Source organism: Diadema antillarum, unplaced genomic scaffold, assembly GCF_040938485.1.
Source record: "Diadema antillarum isolate AM-2024a unplaced genomic scaffold, OU_Dant_1.0 seq00000809_RagTag, whole genome shotgun sequence".
NCBI classification, from domain to species: Eukaryota; Metazoa; Echinodermata; class Echinoidea; order Diadematoida; family Diadematidae; genus Diadema; species Diadema antillarum.
Genome location: NW_027271689.1, coordinates 693620 through 713864, shown reverse-complemented (window position 1 = coordinate 713864; position 20245 = coordinate 693620). Strand labels below are relative to the sequence as shown.

Here is a 20245-nt window from a genome sequence, read left to right as displayed (position 1 = left end):
AGATTATTCATGTGTTTTAAATCAACAGTAGGGGCTGTAGATGTGTCTAATCCATTTTAATGACAAAAAGAACTGAACTAGAGCTGTCATAAACAAAGGCAATCTGAACAGACTGTGTGGAGGTCACATAAATCAATGGCCAGGATGTTCAACAAGCTGGTGAGTGTCTTTGGAGTCAGTGAGGTCGTCATCAAAATGTTTATTGGAAAATATGGCTAATAAATATTATTTTCTGACATGAAATATTCATATTGCAAGACTGCATAGAAGTTCTATGATCCTTTAACAATTTCAGAAGTTAAAGAGAATAATTATTTACTAAGCATTTGAAAGGATATTGAGAAGAGATGATTAGATGGCAGATCCACTAGACATGCCAAATTGGCTTGCCACAAACAGAGATGGCCCCCACATTTTGCAGTACACTGAAGATCTCTGTCACTGTCAATGTTGAGGGGTAATGTTGAGTGTACAAATATACCAAACCTGAGAGGTTCAGGTTTAAACTATATGAATTAGGCAACTTCAGTAGCACAATTTTTTGAGGGCTGCAGCGCCAAAGACAATAGAACCGTTGAAGTCACCAAATGCACTTAGTTTAACCCTAATCAGGCTGCGGGGGGGGGGGCAGAATCCGCCCCCCTCGACGTTTCGCGCAATATCTTCGCAACGCGATAAGCTCCCACCGCGATGTTTCATGACTTTTTTCTTTTTAGTATCGCGCAACTTTTGAGACCTAAATTGTTGCGCCTGCGCGTACCGTTTTGACGCGACGCCCGTTCGAAAAAAATTTGTCAACCCCAAAATTGCTCCAAAACGTGATTTTGTGTACAAATCCAATGCAAATTGTGTTTTTTCAATTAATTCACATAAAAATTCATATCTTCACTTAGAATGGCCGAAATTAATTTATTTTAGCATAATAATGCTTCGAAAAATGTCTGTGACAAATTTTGGCCAAAAAACAAACAAAAACAAAAGGTTAAAAAACAATGAAATACATAAGAAATTCAAAAAATAATAAAATACATAAGAAATTAATTTGGATACAGATTTTTTTTTATCCTATGTCTCAGAAGAATGATACAAGAAACATTTTAAAAAAGAAATTAGCTTAATTGGAGCATTAATAAGTGATTTAGAGCCCAAAACTGATTTTATGCATAAATTACAATAATCAATATAAAATATAAGAAAAATTTTTCGGAGAAAGCAACCATACATTTTGATAGAATACGTCGCGGGCGTCGCTGGTGCCGATTTTCGGCGCGATCGCGCGTTCCATAGGCAAGATCTGAAGGGGGGCGGAATCCGCCCCCCCCAGATATAGCATAGCCAAAAAAGCCCAGCCTGATTAGGGTTAACTGGTGTCTCGGACAATGGCTTGATGTATTTCTTTTATATTCCTTACAAATTATGTCAAGAGTACCTGCAAATTAAGTGGTATTTACTCATTGCTTACAGTAAGGTTCACAGTTGTCTGATCACCCAAGTTCTTATCTTCTGTGCTCAGAATTACATGTATAAAGTTTATACCTGGTCTGTGATGCGCGATACCTATTTATTTGTACATGGAAACCTAACCTGTCCTCTCGAGAAGCGAAATTGCTGTATGGGTTTAAAAAAAAAAGAAGACATATTGTATCCCTGTCAATGCAATAAGTGGGATGCGATATCATCTTGTACACTAAAATATATGCGCCTCTGATTTATTAGTGGTATGTTTAACAAATCGTAAGTGGGATATATATATTCTTACACTATTTCCCTATTAAAGGAAATAGTTGAGCTCAGATGGGATAAGGATTTTCATGGTGGAAATATGTTTTGTCACTTTCAATGCCCTTGACCAATCAGATGACAAGAAATAATTTGTGAGTGATATAAAAACAACTATTTGACGCATTGTTCTATGTATAATACTCTACGCTGCATCCTGTCATTTTGTCTATTTATTTCTTCTGTAGATGGTAGGCCTACTGATTGTCAAATGACATGGTTGATGTGACTTGTTAGTGTGTGAGTGTTTTCTGTCCACCAGAAATCAGAGCCACAATAGTTTCATGATCTATGCTGACCAACCATACAACATCACGCATGCAGAACATCAGACAATGGCTTGTTCCAAAAGAGTGGTTAACTGGAACCCCACCATTCGTCCAAAGCCACCCCCCCCCCCATATTTGCCTTTTAGACATGACAAAGAACAAACAAGAGCAATTAGCCAAACATGTATAACTTTTATCTGTATTATCTGTAGCAGAAAGCAATACGGAGGGGAACAACTCCTGAGCATCGCATGTCACTTGTACAATAATTTTTAGATCATGACTGTCTTGTTTGCATCAAATATCAACTAATTATGAAATGTCAAAGAAATACTTCTCTGATGGTCACCATGGTAATACAAGTAAAAGGAAATATTTACTACATGGTACTTGTATCAAAATTAGGTTATGTGTCCAGGAAAGTCAGTGAAGTGCTAATCCATACGTACATGCAAATGTACATTTATTCATTAATAACAATCATTTGGAAAGTATAGTACCGTATTAGATGTTTACAAAATGCAACATGTACAATTCATTGAAAGCCAGATCAGAGAATTATTTAAATAATGTACCCTTAAATTAGTGAACAGAAATCAGATCATATACACCTAAAAGTATTGCAATTTATACATTAAAATACCAAATGATAAAATTTGCCAACAATTTAAAAGAAGCATTCAAAGTTTTCTGCTTGTTTAAGACTGTTGAGAACAAAATGAGATGAGTCTGGCTAAAAAGAAGAAAAAAAAATCACCAAACTAACCAAACAAAAAGTTCTGAAGGACTGAGCAGAGCAAACAACAACAAAGAAAGAAAAAAAGAAAAATATAAAAAAGCGTAACATCTACAACAGAATTTGTCACCAATTTAACACTTCCCTTTCAGTTATTGCACAAAGTGCTGTACGTGCAGAAACAGAATGTTGAGTGTGTGTGTTCATGTGTATACCTTGTGTGTGCATGTATGTGTGTATACATGCAAAGAATACAGTAGACTTGCATGATAACAAAGTCGTTGGGACTGGCGCTTTTCTTTTGTTACATTGAAATTTTGTTATAACTGAAAAAAAAAAATGAATAGTGAAAAGCATGCAGGGGATAATGTTGCCGCCTGGATTTTTACTTCACTGTAAATAGAATTTCGTTATAATCCTGTTTATTATAACAGGAGTGCACTCTACTGAATCGTACCCCTGGGAGTGTGTGATACTTCTTTGATGACTTAAAGGGGATGGCTAGTAACTGATCAGTGGGAATGCTGAGGGATGATTGTTCCAATCCTTGTGGGATTCATTTAAGAGTACATTATATATCTACTGTTGTGTGAAAATTATTTGCTTCAGAATGGTCTTATATTCAAGTAATGTGCAGATTACTGCCCCGTCACTGACCAGGGACGCTAACCTGGAAACATTAAACTGCACATTACTTGAATATGAGACCATTCTGGAGCAAATAATTTTCACACAACAATAGATATATAATGTACTCTTAAATGAATCCCACAGGGATTGGAACAATCATCCTCCGGCATTCCCACTGATTCCCACTGATCAGTTACTAGCCATCCCCTTTAAGATGGTATTTAATATTGCCAGAAGGATGGAAGCTATAAGTAAGGAAGGACAATGCAGTATACAAAAGTTTTAGAAGAAAAACAAATTCATCAACAATAAAAAATCTTGATTAAAAAAAAAAAAACTAATTTGATAGCAATCTCATCTACATGGGTATGTAGATAGGATTGCTTTCATTTCATTTTTCAGTATGTGCAATGTGAGTATCATTCCGCAGAACTTCATGAAACTTACATTAAGCTATTCATTAGTTTTATATTTCTTCAATGTACATGTACTTTCAAATATTGTATTGATACCATTTGCTTTGGAAAAAAATGAATGAAATTACATCAAATATTACTGTGAAAAGTTCTGCTGGTTTTGCACTCTTGAGTTACTCTGATCAATTTGATCTTGCACCCTCTTTCTCTATCTTTAGCTGACATATAGGCTTAACAAATGCATTCAATGTAATAAATGAACGTATGGCCTAGTGATCAATTTTACCCTTTTTACATGATAAGATGGAAGGGAGAATTAGAAAATACAGCGCTGCCAGTATTAAGATCTGTGTTTTTGTTTTTGTTTTTCTTCTTATTTTTCCCCCACAATGGATTAAAAAGGGGTGGTTTACTTTTGGTTGAGATGGGGGAATTCAGAGCAGAGTTTATACCTTTTGCAAGATAATTAAAAACCCCTCATGAACTATGAATACAATTCTAAGAGGAACTTAACGTTTATATGATGAAAATTAGTTTTGTAATGGCTGGGATAAAAAAAAAAAGCTAAGTAAGATAGAAGTGTTCTTAATAGAATTAAAAGGTGGTTCCACTGATTTCTTACTAGGGCCACTTTGTTTTTGGATATCTCGGTCAACAAACCGATTTTTATAAAATGAAACTTGATTCCTCCCAGGATTGTTTTTCATTTGATACTTCAAGAGGTTTTTCATTACCTTACAAAAAAAAACGGAAACCTGAAGCCCCTTGAAATTGAGATACGAAGGTTTGCGCTAGTAAGGACTGGATGATTTACTACGATGCCGATGGTAATCTCTGAGCATGCGCCGTTGTCCATCGCGGGCAACGCCGCCGGCGGCGCCATTGCCACGCGTTGCTGGTGGATGTTTGGTTGCCACCGCAACGCTGGGTAGTGACCGTCTGTGTACTACGTGTTGGTCCGACACGGTCTTGCTTGCGTGTGTGTACATCAACATTGTAAAGATCCCGTGGTGTATGCATTCTACACACGCGCGTGTCTTGAGAACTACCAACTGGAAAGAGCAGAAGAGCTCGAAACAAGAATTTCATCGAGGTGAGTACATCGTGCAAATCACTTTAAAAATATTCCGTTATCTTAGTTTGGTGTGTGTGTTGAACGAAATCAGTTACATGAAAATCGTAAGAACGTCTATTAATTACCGGTAGATTATAGAATTCTAGTTAAAGTAATTTTCTAACGCTAGTCAAGGATGGTCGGTGAAGTTACCCCTGCTACTCGGTACTGTGGCGTCGCTTTCCACTTGGGCAGGTCAGATTGGCATGATACGCGGCCGTGCCCGAGTCGAGAGAGTCAACTTGTGACGAGTTGAGTTGTGTAAGACTGTTTTAAAACATCATCTTTCGCTTTGGTAATTTGTAGCAGATTTGTAAAAAAAAAAGGAAAAAAAAAAGAAAAAGAAGAAGATTGGCAAAATCCTGAAATCGGCCCTATACCGCACCGCATGTGCACATGCACCCGTGCGTTAGCAAGCAACGTTTGAACAAGATTAGGTTAGGGTTATTTTAGGGTTGTATTTATGATTGAATTGGCCGTTAAATTAGTCGAGGGACATAAGGGAGTCTTTCCGAGAATAAGAAAGTTAAAGACCAAAGAAAACACGGGAAAAAGGGAGGACGAAAGATGCTATGCTGTGGAAATCGGCCCCTCTGCTGTATTCACACAATCGGTCGCGTGAACGCCGTTTGGTGGGGCCGCATTCACAATCATAAACAGGCGAGCTGCCGTATTAAGTACAGACACGCAGTGGTGGGGCCTATTTCACAAGTAGGTCTATGCCAAAAGATTTCTTCTTCTTCCTGTTTAACGTGTTACAGCAGAGAACCTGGAGATTACACACTTGGTGGGCTCTCTCTCAGGGAGACTCGGTCTCACGTGACACTGACATTAACGTTGCAAAGATAAAACTCCAGTCCAGGCATAAATACTATACGTGTTTATAAAAACAAATTTGTACAAATTAAGATCCTTCTGCGCTGCCCTGGGTGGTTAGTTGAAGTTGACATATGATCTCCAATTTGAAGATGCCAAGTGATGTCACAGTCAAGTTCACTACATCTTGAGGCAGGTGGTTCTACAATGTACAGGCAGATGGTGTCTGGGAAGAACGTCTGTCTTATTACCTAAGTAATATTTGGATCAAGTGATGTGCCGGTTCTGGGGATGACAAATTGAGGGGTTGCATTTCTAACTGTTAGGCCTACTTAGTACTGTAGTAAAGAATTAAACTCTTGATGTGTCTGCATGTCTACATCCTAGTCCACTGTCTCTAAGTGTCTAGAGACTGAGCCTTGACTCACTTGAAATGAATCTTCACTCCACTTCAGTTGTCGGGAACAGCCTACCTCTTGTACCTGCTCTGTCTCTGCTGATGTGTTGTCAGCTAACCATATGGGCCTATGGCTATACTCTAACATCTAGAACCTAGAGTTGCCGGGGCTGATAATACAAAGACTCCCTTTTAGCCCCACCAATTTCCCAGGATAAAGCCTATCAGCACTGCTTCTGTTCTCACTGTTTTTTGTAGACAATGGGCTAGCCCCACTGATATTATGGGACTGTCTAGCACAGCAAATTGGTTGGGTTAGCACAAAGCTTGAATTGCAGTGCTGCTAATTAAGAACATTGACTCACTGAGAACAGTTCAGAAATAAGACCCCTCTACTGCCTGGGCTATAAAGGAAGCCAACGGAGGAAGGTTATGCTGCAACCAGTCCCAGGCAAGACAGACATAATGCAGGGCTGCCAACACTGGAAACTAGTTGAGAGTGAGACTCCCATAGGCCAATGCTATAATTTAGGAGTCAAAATGAGTGAGATCAATAGAAATGCATGCAAATGAAATAAAGTTTTAGAGTGAGAAAGGACCAAAATGCGTGAGTCTCATGCCCAATGCGTGAGAGTTGGCAGCCCTGCATAATGTTCAATTCCTCAACGTGATGACAATGATGTTAAGCTGTTTGATCCCAGACAAAATACGTGTAGCTTGGATATATGTAAACTACAATAGTCACCGATCGCTTGTGGAATTTGGAGACAGGGAAATATGGAGTTGTTGAATTGATATTAAGCAATATTGTAGATGGTTGAAAAGTGCTTTGTGATATATGTTCTTATTCTATGACTCATTACACACAACACTGCCATAGTACTGTAGCTAACTATTTGCTTGATCAGCATGTGATTGTGCACGCCGTACACCACGGTACCATTGTAACGCGGGGTTCGGCGTTGTGTAGCGCCATCTCATCTCCATTATCATACAGTAATGCAGTGTTGTAATGACGACTATTTTCTCCTTATAAGCGCCAGCATGAATCAGCGCGGTTATCTATCCAAATGCCAATATTCCTTCCATACTCCTACAATTGTATATCGTATGTCAACTTTTAAACAGTGAAGATTATATTAGAGCATGTACATGTTTTCTCTCATGAATAATTCATGAGAGAGAGAAAAAAAAGTTATTAGCATGCGTGTTGTTGCATAATCACAAACGAGAAAACATTTTTGTACAAAATAGTGCTAATTTATTTTTTACACATTTTTTGGTAACCCAAGGTACAACGCAGACAAAGAAATAAATGAACAAAATGGCAAATTTTCATTTGGTATCCCAGGGTACCAAATATTGCATCATATGCTATGATGCACTGACATACACTATTCTTGGTTTTCAAATACGTGTCATGCATCCTGGTGGGCAGCGAATGAAAATTGATGCAGTCAGGGCACCTATGTTTCCCCATGTTATTGGTAGACATTTTACAATAAAACATTTGGGTAAATAGAGAAAAAGTGGAATCTTTTCCCAGTTTGTGCAAAGTTTTGTGTAGGATCTATAGTATGCCAACTGATCCTTAGCATTCCATTGACTTTGATGTTCCATGTGCCAAGTTGCTCTTCCATAGAGTTTTGACATGGAGACCAAAGAAGAGGTTCTTGAATTTAATGATTTTAAGCTGTATTTCAGAGGAATTGTTGAAATTCTGCCCAGGACTTTGTCATATTTTACTGAATAAATCCTTTCAGTTTTTCTTCAAGTTATCTTGTTACAGTATCTGTACAACAGGACTGAAAAAGAGAGTATTAAGTATCTTACAGAAATTTACCATCTTGTGCGCATTTGTGCATAATTTTGTTTGTCAGGTCAAGTACCTGAATGTGAAATCGTTTGGATTATGCAGTTGGCTAAAGCATGTTTCTGCTGCTTAATAGCATTTTACAGTTCAAGAACAACAATTTTTAATGATTTTTATTTGCATAACCTGTTCTCTACACACTAAATAATTCCTGCCAAAAATGTTGAAAGGGACAGCAAACTGCTGCTTGTTCAGTTTGTTTTGACTGAGGAATGGTGCACACTTAAAGGACAAGTTCACCTTTATAAACATAAGGATTAAAAGAATGTAACAAAATTAGTAGAACACATCATTGAAAGTTTGAGGAAAATCAGACCATCGGTTCAAAAGTTATGAATTTTTGAAGTTTTTGTGCAGTACCCGCTGGATGAGAAGACTACTGCAGTGCATGAATAACTTAGATGTCACATGCGTACAACAATATAAGGAAAATATAAAGAGAATTTCACAAAATTCCATCTTTTGAAAAAAGTACACATTCCCCTGACTCCTTACCGACAAATGTTATGGGTAATATTATTCCCCCTACCTTTAGAAAGAGGCAAGTCAAGTGCCCTTTTATTATGCGAAAAAAGTGAAAATATGTTGAATTTTCTTTTACATTTTCTTTATACTGTTGTACGCATATGACTCACAAGCTGTAGTAGTCTCCTCATCCAGCGGTTCCAACACAAAAATTTAAAAAATTCATAACTTTTGCATCGATTGTCCGATTTTCCTCAAACTTTCACTGATGTGTTCTACTAATATTGTTACATTTTCTCAATCCTTATGTTTATGAAGGTGAACTTGTCCTTTAAAGGCATAATTTACTATTTGCAGATGAAACAAAAACCCAGCATTAGTGCTTTAGAATAGTTCTAAAATGTGAGTTAGGGATAGAAACAACCATTGTGAAAATTTGAATCAATAAAATTGATGTTAAATATTGTTAAATATACCGGTGCAAAATGTGAACTTAGTTATAAGAAAAATGTTTCCAGACTAAACCGTCTACAGTTACAATTTATTGAGAAAAATACTGACATCTCCTTGGTTGTATATTTTAGACTTTATTGCAACAACAACAAACAGGATGTTTTGTGGTACAACAGACCTGCACATATGCATGAAAGGTGATATCTTGACAATTTTTCAAATCACTGTTCCTAAAGGTAAACTGGACCTTTAAACAGAAATTTCTTTTGTGAAAGCAATTTATTAACACCTCCTACAAAATTGTATAGAGTGTGTAACTTCTGTGCTGCATAGAACATGGGTACAAAGGAGAGACTCTTGTTTCGAACTCCCCCTCTATTATCTCCCTGCAGCTGCAAGCAGACTTTGCTATGACTGGGTGTAATTGGGCATGATATTGATAAATTAAGTCTGGGCAGTGTTACCTAATCCACCTCCTATTTTTTTTAGTGGGCATGCTTGATGTTGAGGCATGCATTCCTGAAGGAAACACCCTGTGGGCTCTGTCACAAGGATGATGCATGAATGTAAGGCTGTGAATGGGTAAATGATAGTCCAATGCATTGGAAGCAAAATAAGTAGCTCATTTGTACAGACTTTACAGGAAACATAATAGGCCTCTTTTTGCTATGTATGTCTGGGCCTGATAGCTCCCCTCAGAGTGACTGAGTGAAGTACAACAAGGCTTCATGAAAATGACCATCTAGTTATGTCAGAATCAAAGATAGAACGAACCATGTTCATGTACATTCCATGAAAACACAAACAAACAAACAGTGCCCATATGAGAATATAAAGTTATTGTTCCGCATGTATTGTTGTTTTAGGGTGTTATTTTTTCCTGTCAATATTTCACATTGATAATCAAAATGTGACCATGGAGCTGTAGCTGTAGCGCCCTCATGTTACATATTTCAGTATGATAATGACTGCAAAAATTATTTTATCTAGTTTTAGGAAATAATAACCTTATCGCAGAAGGATGAAGTTAGTCAAAACAATTTCCAAAGAGGGATTATAAAATCTACTTCATAATTTTCTGTAAAATCTGCAGGTACTTCCTATGATGAGCCCCACTAAAAAAAAAAAAAGGATATGAACAAACAACACAGGAACCCAAAAAATATATTGAATGGGTAGGAGCATCATTTTTTGTTGTTGCCATCAGTTCCTCTTGTATTTCTAAGGGGTTGTCAAGACTCAATGGTCACCCCCCCCCCCCCCCCCCAACCCCTTTCCTAGCATAAACATTATTCAGGATTGATATTCATGATAACTGGAATATTACAAGAATGGTGATCAACTGGCTTATTTTCTTTCTTTTTTTTCTTTGCAAGTTTTATATTGCAGAACAAGGAAGTGATCGATATTGCAGCTTTGTTGAATCCAATTATAGTTTCTGTTACAATTATGTTGTCACATTTGTAAATGTGCCAGTTACTGAAAATGATTGATTTCATAGGAAATCATAATGTTCTGAAGGCCGCAGAACATTTCCATACATTCACAATGCTGAAGCATTATAATTAACTACGACCTCGTGGTAGAAGTGATAATGAATAGTCAGATACTGACATGTTCAAGCAGAATGCTTTTTCGCAGGTCAGGATTGTATACTGGTATTATTGTGTGTGTGTTGTACTCTGTCAATTCAATCATTGTCATGCACACACACACACACACACTCTCTCTCTCTCTCTCTTTTACACAACTCCGCTCCTACCTGTGTATACACGTACACAACCAACAAACTACTCCAGACAATAGATGGATGGCTGGGAGGGGGCTTTACAAAGCAGCATTCACTGTTGCTCGGGCAGTGATGCATAGCAGTGGGCTTGCTTTCTGGTTGCCTAGATACTGTATTGATTGGAGAGTGGCGTGTGTATCGCTGAATAGGCAAGCACTAAACAGCCTTGGTCAGTTAGCAGTCTAGTATCAGCACAGGGAGTACACATCTGGAAGTAGCAGGACACTGAGTCAGCGTGTCAATGTTTTTTGGTTGCCAAGAAGACTTTAAGTGTTGAATCATCTAATTCAGAGAAGTTTCTGGTGTGTTGGGGCAGTTTTCACTACATTTATTGTGTGTTCATCACATTCATAAGGAATATTTTCCACTTTGTGAAGGTAAGCTATGAGGAAAATGTGTTTAGCATTTACAGCTGTACTTGATGTAATATGCCATGTTGAGTGTATCCAGACTCACATGGAAATACTTGGGGAACAGGATATTGTATCAACATTGAAGATGATTCTGTTATGTGTTTCTGACTTTGTTTTTGATAGATTTTATTGAGTAATTGTCTCTTGTAACTTCAGGCATTTTCCAATATCAGATTTGCACCTCATCAGATCTTTGTTTATTTATCATGTGCAGATCTTTGCTATGATAGGCAGTAGAATTGGCACTTGATGTTATTCATATATTGCGTAAATTACCCATTTACCTTGCTTGATATTTGATTTCAAAAACTTAGTTCCTGTGATTTGATTTGATTTTCCATGACACTGTTTTCTTGAGCAATTGTAGTTCTGTGCATTTTAATGTGATTTCAATGTTATAGTCACTTTTCCTATACATTTGATTCTTTTAGATTTGAAATTGATTTTGAATTGTATCCTTAGGCAGAGAAATAAAGTCATCAAGAAATCATGGACTGGACACCAACCAAACCACGTGGACCCATCGCAGCCTCCTTCAGTGGACCAGGTCCCAGTGTGATGCTGCCATCATGCCTTGGCCAGAGAACCTCCATCAACAAGAAGATGAATCCAATCTACAGCTTTGGCATTCGTCACTGTAAATTATTTGATGACTGCAGTCCGGGACCCTGCTACGCAATGAATTCCCGGGTTTCACGTAAGGGACACACTGGGGAGCCTCACTACTCCCTCTACGGCCGTCCCAAGGATATAAAGCCATTCAGGACCCCTGGGCCAGGAGCATACTCACCAGAGAAGGCAGGACAGTCTGCACATTACCATGCACCATCATACTCTCTCAGCTCCAGAACACATGGAATCAAATTTGACAAATCACCAGGTAAGAACAATACGAATGGTCTTTATTCTTCAACTCTCTTTTGGCTGACTGGAACATTGTGTTTCCAATTTGCTCAGCATGCATTTTTTTTTACCAATTGCAATCATAATATTACACATTTCTTCACTGGAGAGAATACTGACATGTCCGCTCCCCAAGATATAAATCTTTATTTGTAATGCGCATAGTTTTTCTTACTTTTGTGCTTAAAGTTATGATGTTACATTTTATCACTATTGTAAATGCAGTTATTTCCATACTTCAATTTCTGTCAGACATTTTAAAAGCATTTTAAGAAAGCATCTTTTCCAGATTGTCTGGTCAAATATCAGTTTCTACTTTTGGTTTGACAGATCGTAGGAAAATGGAAATGATACGTATTTTCCTGTTTTCAAGTGTCTGCGTGTGTGTTACACACAAACACACTGCTATAGTTTCTGACCATCCAAGCATTGAAAATTATGGGCTTCTGGGACGAACACTGAAGTAGGGCTTTCTATAGCTCAGTCAGTTGAGCACCGGGGTAGCAGTCCAGAGGTCTCGGGGTTTGAATCCCGATGAAATCCCATTTTCTTTGCTCATTTTTCCACTAATTCCTAAAAAGAACATATTTTGTGTTTTGTGTGTGTGTGGCTGACAGTTTAACAACACACTCATATTGTGCTGGTGGTTTTGTTCTTTTGAAACAGCTCCCAATAGCTACTCACTTCCCAGTATCCTGGGAGGACGCTCTTGCGCCAAAGAAAGCTTGCCAGTCTACTCAATGACAGGTCGCAGCAAGATTGGTGGTTTTGACGAAGATCTCCAGAAGACTCCCGGACCAGGTTCCTATGCTGTTGTCAACCCTAATGTCAACAAGAACAAGGGACCCTTGTACTCCATGACTGCACGCAACACGATGCCCAGTGACTCGACGCGGAAGCCTGGACCAGGACAGCATTGCCCAGAGCGGGTGAGTTAACTAGGGGAAGATTAACTTTTGTGTGTGTGTGTGTGTGTGGCAGTTTGCTTTAATGTCTGGTGCAGTTACATGTAAAATGTATGTGTATACTTAGACTCGAAACCAGACCTGTCTCTTTTTTCTCAACACTGGCTATGGGAAGTTGATTGCTTGTATGCCTGTATGACTGTGCTTTCTTTCCTATCTTTGTCACTCCTGTATATCGTAGCACACTGTCAGATGTTCTCCTCAATTCTAATTAATGCAATAGCATTGTGTTTCATGTGCAACAAATCATTTAGAGATTAACTGTGATGTGGTAGAATGTGCTATTCAACAAAACAAGATTAAAAAAATTTAATAGACATTCCTGTGTTGGAATGTGTGAAAAGTCATTAAGGGTGTAAAAACATTGTTTTGCTGTGTTTGCAAACTAACAAATATCTGTTAGATTTAGCATTAGGAATTCATTCTTGCCAAGTACTAGTATCAGTAATATTTCTCCCCTTTAATTTCCATGTAAGAGGTTTCGTGCATGCAATAATGGTGAAATTTCTGACATTTTCACAGGTGGTCATCAACAAGAAGAAAGCACCTGTCTATTCGTTTGGAATCAAGCATTCAGAATACACCACACCTCTCATCAACGAGCCATCAGAATAGGGGATGGAACACACCTTTTATTGTGGTAAGTCAGCTTTAAAACTTGCATTGTATTTTGTGATGATGTGTATGTTTGAGGAAGGACCTGACTGCCAAGTCCAGCATGTCACCCCATCAGCCTCAGCCTTCTGCTTGTGGGCTCAGAGTGAGTGAGGGAAAGTATGTGTTACAAGAATCATGTTGCACATAGTATCCAACCCATACATCAAGTAGCAAGGAAGAAACATTTAAAATGTAGTTTATCCATTTTACACTTTATATTTTACACTTTACATTTTATATTTTTACACTAGTCTCATGGGCTGAACTTCATACTGTAAAAGTGGAAATTTTGGCAGTGTTGAAATTTTTTGCGCAACCAGAAACTAGCACGAAAATAAAGCACACAAATATTTTTGCTTGCCATATGTTCCAGTAGTTGAAGTTTTGATTCCTTAGAATTAAAAACCTGCAAAACTCTTCTCACCTGGCCGAGTGCGAAAAATTAGGTGCGTGAAAATATCCACTTTTACAGTATTTGTTGCCAACCCAGAATTTCAGTTGCAAAATCAAGAAATCTGTAAGTTCATATGTTGTGTGATGGCTATCTCTCTTGGACATTAGTGCTGGAGATATTGCTGGGTAACAATGATTATTGAAAAGATTTCACACTTTCATGTTGAAGCAACATAGATAAGAGAAAAGTCCACATCCTTAATTTCACTTCTATTTCTGTTTTATCACTTTACAGGAAGATGCCATGTGGATCGTTTTCATCTGCTGAGGGTTGAATTCATGCTGCCATTGAATGAACATTACAACTTCTGAGCCATTTAAATTGCTAACATGTTGTTGGAACTTACAGTTAAAGTCAACAGAATTTGCCCAACATTACCAACCCGATGTCACTTATCATACCACGGAGAAGACAAGGATGGACACTTCTATAGAAAGTTAACAAAACAAGGACATTAAACGATGTCAAAATCTGGTGCCCACCGCATCTGCACTCACCGAGATAAAAGTGATAATATGTACATTTAGATAGATCAGGTTTTCAAAGTCAAGTATGCATGTAATGCCTTACTTAAACCGTCCAGCCAAAAAGCAAGTAATAATGACTTTTATGCAAATTTGTGATATGGTGTTGAAACAGGATTATTCTGCTATCATGTTATGTGTGTCTGTCTGTCTGTCTGTAGTCATATCATGTGTATGAATGAAAGCATGCCAGTAAGAATTGTGCTGTCATTTGATATATAGACTGTAAATACAGTGGAATGTTACATTTTCTGTTGTCTTTTCCATAATCTGCATGCATTCAAATAGCCGCACTTCCATTCATAGAGTATTCACAATATGCAAATATATTATTTGATGTGACTCATACCAGAGATTCAGTTCCTGTGGTGCAGTGTAATTCACCTTCATCTGAGCTAAATCTACATCAGTATTTTCAGCTATATGCATCTTATTCATTGCTTCCATCAATTTATTAATTGCAATGAGTGAAAAGAAAAATGAATGAAATACAATATGCAAGTAGCGTGATTAACATTGAGTATTGTAATAATTGAACCAACCAAGTGTTCATGACATACGACTTGAATGACTTTGTCAGCATTCACAGGCATTGATAAGAGGTGATATAATGCATGTAATTATGGCAGAACGTCATGCTCTATGAACTCTAAATAGAACAGGTACAATGAGTTTGAGAACTGTAAAGGTGTATGTGAGCTGTGCTCCATTCCACTGCAAGCTGGTCAGATTGGCTTAGAATTGATCTCTATATAAGCTATAGAAAAATACAATGGTATGGTGACACACATCATGTTTTTACCTTTTGTTTTCTCCTACCAATACTTGCTTTAAGTTCAACTGAGTGTAAATGTCCGAGTGACAGTTACTTTTCAAGATTCAGAGATACATGTTATCAAGAAGGCTGCTAGCTACATAATGAGGGTGGGGGGCTGACATTTGGCAATTATGCATCAGTGCTTACTGAAGCGCAGGAATCAGGCTTCTCTGCAAGCTTGGCCAGCTTCTTTTGCAATTTCTTATATTAAATCAGCAGACTTGGGTTGTAAGATACAAAGATTAGACAATTTGACGATGGATATATCATCCATGAGCAATTTGTTCATTTGGGTCTGCTTGTGTATTTATTGGCATACTGTGTGCTTTGTAATTAATTGCCTTGTAATACACTTATATCTTAATGACTTCAAAATGATGGCCATATTTCTGCTGGATCTGGAAATGCAAGCCATCTATTAAGTCTCCTGTCCAGAGACATCAAGACTGATTTTCCCTTTTACAAGGGCAATATTGTTACCTCAACAATTGCCTCTTAGTTGGAGTAATGCAATAAGAGTCACATGAATTATGCTCCTGAAATTATTGTATTTTTTTTCACAATGTTGCATTACTTGAGATATAAACTGCTTTGTACATAGAGCTTTGCTTGTGTCTTAACTATATTAAGCAAATAAAGACAATAATGATATAAATTTTTGTGTGCTACAGTGTACTAAGTGCCTTTGAGTCATGTCATATGTATGTAATCACTGTCTTAATTCATCAAAGATATACTGTCATACAATTTACAAAGTTACTATAAATGGCAACTACTGGCGCTTCGTTGAAGGACAAGTTCACCTTCATAGACATGTGGATTGAATGAATGCAGCAATATTAGAACACAGTGAGAATTTGAGGAAAATTGGACAATCCTTTCAAGAGTTATTAGTCACTGCTGGATGAGAAGAACACTCCAGCCTGTGATGTCACATGTAGAACGATGTAAAGAAAATATAGAGAAAATTCAACATATTTTCACTCTTCTTTCATTGTAAAAGAACACTTGCCTTGCCTCTTTCAGAAGGCAGGGGAATAGTATTACCCTTAACATACATCAATGACAAGTTGAGGAAATGCAACTGTATGCACTTTTTTCAAAAAATAAAATTTTGTAAATTTACTTTAAGAGAAATTAACATAGACATTGTACACAGTACCATAGTACAGAGAAAGGGGATGAGCTCTTGTATGATATCACAGAATTGACAATTTATGGTTTATTCAACTTCAACAAATCTTCAATTAACTTTCTTAATTTTCTTCAAAATTTGCTCAACTTTCACAGTTCTGGTGCTCAATTGTGTGTGTGTGTGTGTGTGTGTGTGTGTGTGTGTGTGCTGATTCACACAAATTAATTTTCTGGGTGGATTTTCCTTTTAAAGCAGAACAACATAAGGGTGAAAGTATCTCGTGATTATGCGCTGCAGTCAGTCAATCTATTCCTTTTTTTTAATTATTTTATTAGACTGCATTAGAGAGTTCTGCAATTACCAGTAAGTTATATAAGAGTATTTGAATATTGTTACAAAAAGAGAGTTGTGTGGAGAAAAAAAAGAGAGGAGGCATTCTTAGGGATGTTTTTGTTAAGATAGGGCTATACTGGTTTCCAACATATTTTGATGATAATTTTTGAAATGATGAGAAATCTCTTATGAAATATGAAAGAGCATATAATTCTACAAGGACTTCAAAGTTATTTGATGAAAATAGGTTCTGAAATGGGTGAGATATCCTAAACAAAGCAATCCTAATAAATGGTGGGACTCGAACCTTTTATTAGGATTGCTTTTTTTTTTACGTTTTGTTTCTGGATATCTCATAAAGTGGTTTCTAGGTATTTTGCAAAAACGCTACTGATTATGTTTCATTATGGCCGTTCCAGGGGTACCCTGATCAGGGCGGGGTGGGAGGGCGGGAGGAGGAGGAATTTTAATGATAATGATAATATGGAAAATTTATATAGCGCTTAAGACAAACATGGTATGTTTCAAAATTCTATACAATTATCAAAAAATGAACAAAATAAATCATCTACGAATACAAATTTAATCCACAATAATTTTCACATTATTTCAGCATTTCTTGAAAAATCTAAGATGGATTTTTACCAAACTTGGCAGATAAGCATCTTTATGGTGATATGATCTTAATTCTTTTTCAAATGGCCCCCTCCCCATCACACCGAAGAGAGAAAGGAGAGAGAGAGAGAGAGAGAGAGAGAGGAAGCGGGAGGGGGGTTGAAGCTTTGCAGAGTCCCTATATATAAACTTGGTATACTTTTTTTTTAAAGTCTTCTTCTGTTGACCTGAAGAAGATAGAATCAAGTATAATGCTATGTGTAATCGAAGACATTAGGCTGCCTAGAAATGACTGAAATTCATGTTTGATTACAGCAGAACCAGGGAATTTGTTTAAACACCCCTCCCCTCCCAGAAAACGGGAAGGAGTTAAAGCCTATGTCCTAAACTCTATAGATTTTCATCTTCTTCTGTAGAACCGAAAAGATAAGAGCTAAGTTACAATGCTTACAAAAACATTACAGGAGCGAATCCAGGAATTCCGTGTAAAGGGGGTGGGGAGCGCAACAACAACAGCAAAATATTTCTGGCACCACTTCTGGGTTTGATTAGCTGACAAATATGAATGAATGAATGAATGAATGAATGAATGAATGAATGAATGAATGAATAATTAATTATTTAATTAATGATTTATTACCAAATTTTAAGTTCAAGTTTACAATCACATATAATTTATACAATCATTGAGGATACAATAATAATTGTGCAGTTAACAGGAATACAAGACATGAAAGTATTGAATCAAACTTATCAACAACATGAATATGAAAGTACAAACATATTTACAAATTTGGTAAAAGGGTCTAACAAAGTAGCAACGCTAGTGGACGTTGGCCCTTGAATACAGAAGAAGAATAGATAAATTCAACAAGAAAATTATTTACATTATAAACAAGTGTATTTACACTATGTACAAGATTAACATTTTGAAATTGATAAGTGTGCTAAATCTATAGCTAAGTTTGATGGGGCGGATGAGGGTCTGCCCAAGGAGGAAGGGGGAGACGGAATTATTACATAGTTGAAAAATCTAGTTTCACCAAACGTGGCAGGTAACATCCCTAGGGGCCTGTAAAAAATCCCCTTTTGTTCGAAGGGGAAGGGGGGGGGGGGGGGGGGGGGGGGAGAGAGACGCGCGCGGACGGGGTTGGGCCCACCGGGGACGGCGGTAGGGGAAGTGGTGAAAAGGCCTCAAATTCAAGAGATTGTTTAGGCTAAAGGAGTAGTATCCAGAAACAAAAACGATAGTGCTAATACAGTACGTGTGCTTTATCGGTATAAAGAACATTAAATGACGTTTAATAAGTTTGGTATGGCCTACGCGTATGATTTCCCCCCCCCCCCCCCCCCCCCAGCAAATGAATGCATGCCCCTTGGAACAAATTGGGGTTCCGTTACCCTAGGGATGCTACCCTCACCTGCCTTGTTTACTATTGAATAGGCCTAGAATAGTAGTTGAAAGATGATAGATTTTTCAAGAAGACGCTGAAAATGTGAAATGAAGACATTACATTACAGAATTGATATCGAAATGTATCGTTGCCTTTAGTCATGATATTACAATGTAGAATATTAATATCAACCACCATCACTACTTACTAGTATGTCTAACCGTTTGTACATTTTGATAATCATCATTCTCTTGATTGATCATTGATCTAAAATTACAGGCCTAAGCCTATTATAGCGATAGCTCGCATGGTGCGATCGATACGAGCCCAATATCGATATCATACTGCGACATCCCTTCTTCACAAAAGTAGGCATCGATATCACCGAAGGCGGTAACTTTTACATATCGAAATAATAAAAAAAAATTAACTAGTGCATTTAGGGCGCGGGCAGTTACAGCCCGATACCCAATCGATCGGTATACGTAGTACTCGCCATCGATCGTCGCTCGACGAATAGGGTTTACCACCGAGAAGTCTTGCGTTAGAGTGGAGAGGAGAGTGCCAAAAACAGCTTGACAGAGAACAGCGATTGTTTTACAAATTGTATTCGGGGTTTTTTTTGCGAGCTTCAGTTACTACTGTATGGACAGTTATGTGCAATTTCACGGGCTCAGAAAGACTTGAGTTGAGCTAAAACCGACTGCAACGGCGCAAGGTAACGTTAACAGTGAACACATTGTCAATGTCATTATCATTGTGACGTTAAAGATTTTTTTCTCTTAGATGATTAGAAAATAGATTAGAATCTAACGTTAGTGCGTCTAACACAGTTAGAAACATTTATTAGACAAAGTTAAGACAACATCCTAACATAATTCCTAACAGCCGTACTATCCTTGCATTCGAGGTTGCAATCAGATGGAACTTATGAACGGTCTATTTTATTTTAGTGTAACGGTTAACGTTTTAACGTTTCCACAGAGGACCGCACAGCACCGCCATGCAGCATGCAAAATACGGAAAGAAGAGATTTGCCGCCGCCGGCGCTTATTGGTCGAAAGTTTTTTAGAATCAAGAAGAGGATCCAACAATTAGATCTAAGAAAACAAGTTAACGGTTAACAGTTAGATCCAACAACAGTTCGGGGTTTAGGAAGTAGAACTTGTAGACTCTAGACTCTGCTGGATTCGACGTTAGGTAGAAATTATTTGGGGGTCGATCTGTTGGCATGGCCTGGTTAGTGCCAATGCTAATGGACTGGTCTGGACTCTGGTTAGGTGGGCCTGTGCTGTGGC

At 37.7% G+C, this 20245-nt stretch overlaps 1 protein-coding gene across 1 annotated transcript; it reads left to right on the top strand.

The window, feature by feature from the left end:
• Nucleotides 1-10996: 10996 nt before the first annotated feature.
• On the top strand, nt 10997-14416 carry LOC139739635 (ciliary microtubule associated protein 1A-like). Its single transcript, XM_071650245.1, has 5 exons — nt 10997-11114; nt 11617-12030; nt 12720-12982; nt 13541-13658; nt 14364-14416. The coding sequence occupies exons 2-4, from the start codon at nt 11640-11642 to the stop codon at nt 13631-13633; spliced, it is 747 nt and encodes a 248-aa protein (XP_071506346.1). The 5' UTR covers nt 10997-11114; nt 11617-11639; the 3' UTR covers nt 13634-13658; nt 14364-14416.
• The last annotated feature ends 5829 nt before the right edge of the window (nt 14417-20245 follow it).

Bases quoted from the DNA above. Each gene is read 5' to 3' on its own strand.
- LOC139739635 (XM_071650245.1), top strand. From the start codon at position 11,640: ATGGACTGGACACCAACCAAACCACGTGGACCCATCGCAGCCTCCTTC. The intron at 12,031-12,719 runs GTAAGAACAATA...CTTTTGAAACAG, and splicing joins CAAATTTGACAAATCACCAG to CTCCCAATAGCTACTCACTT. The intron at 12,983-13,540 runs GTGAGTTAACTA...ACATTTTCACAG, and splicing joins GACAGCATTGCCCAGAGCGG to GTGGTCATCAACAAGAAGAA.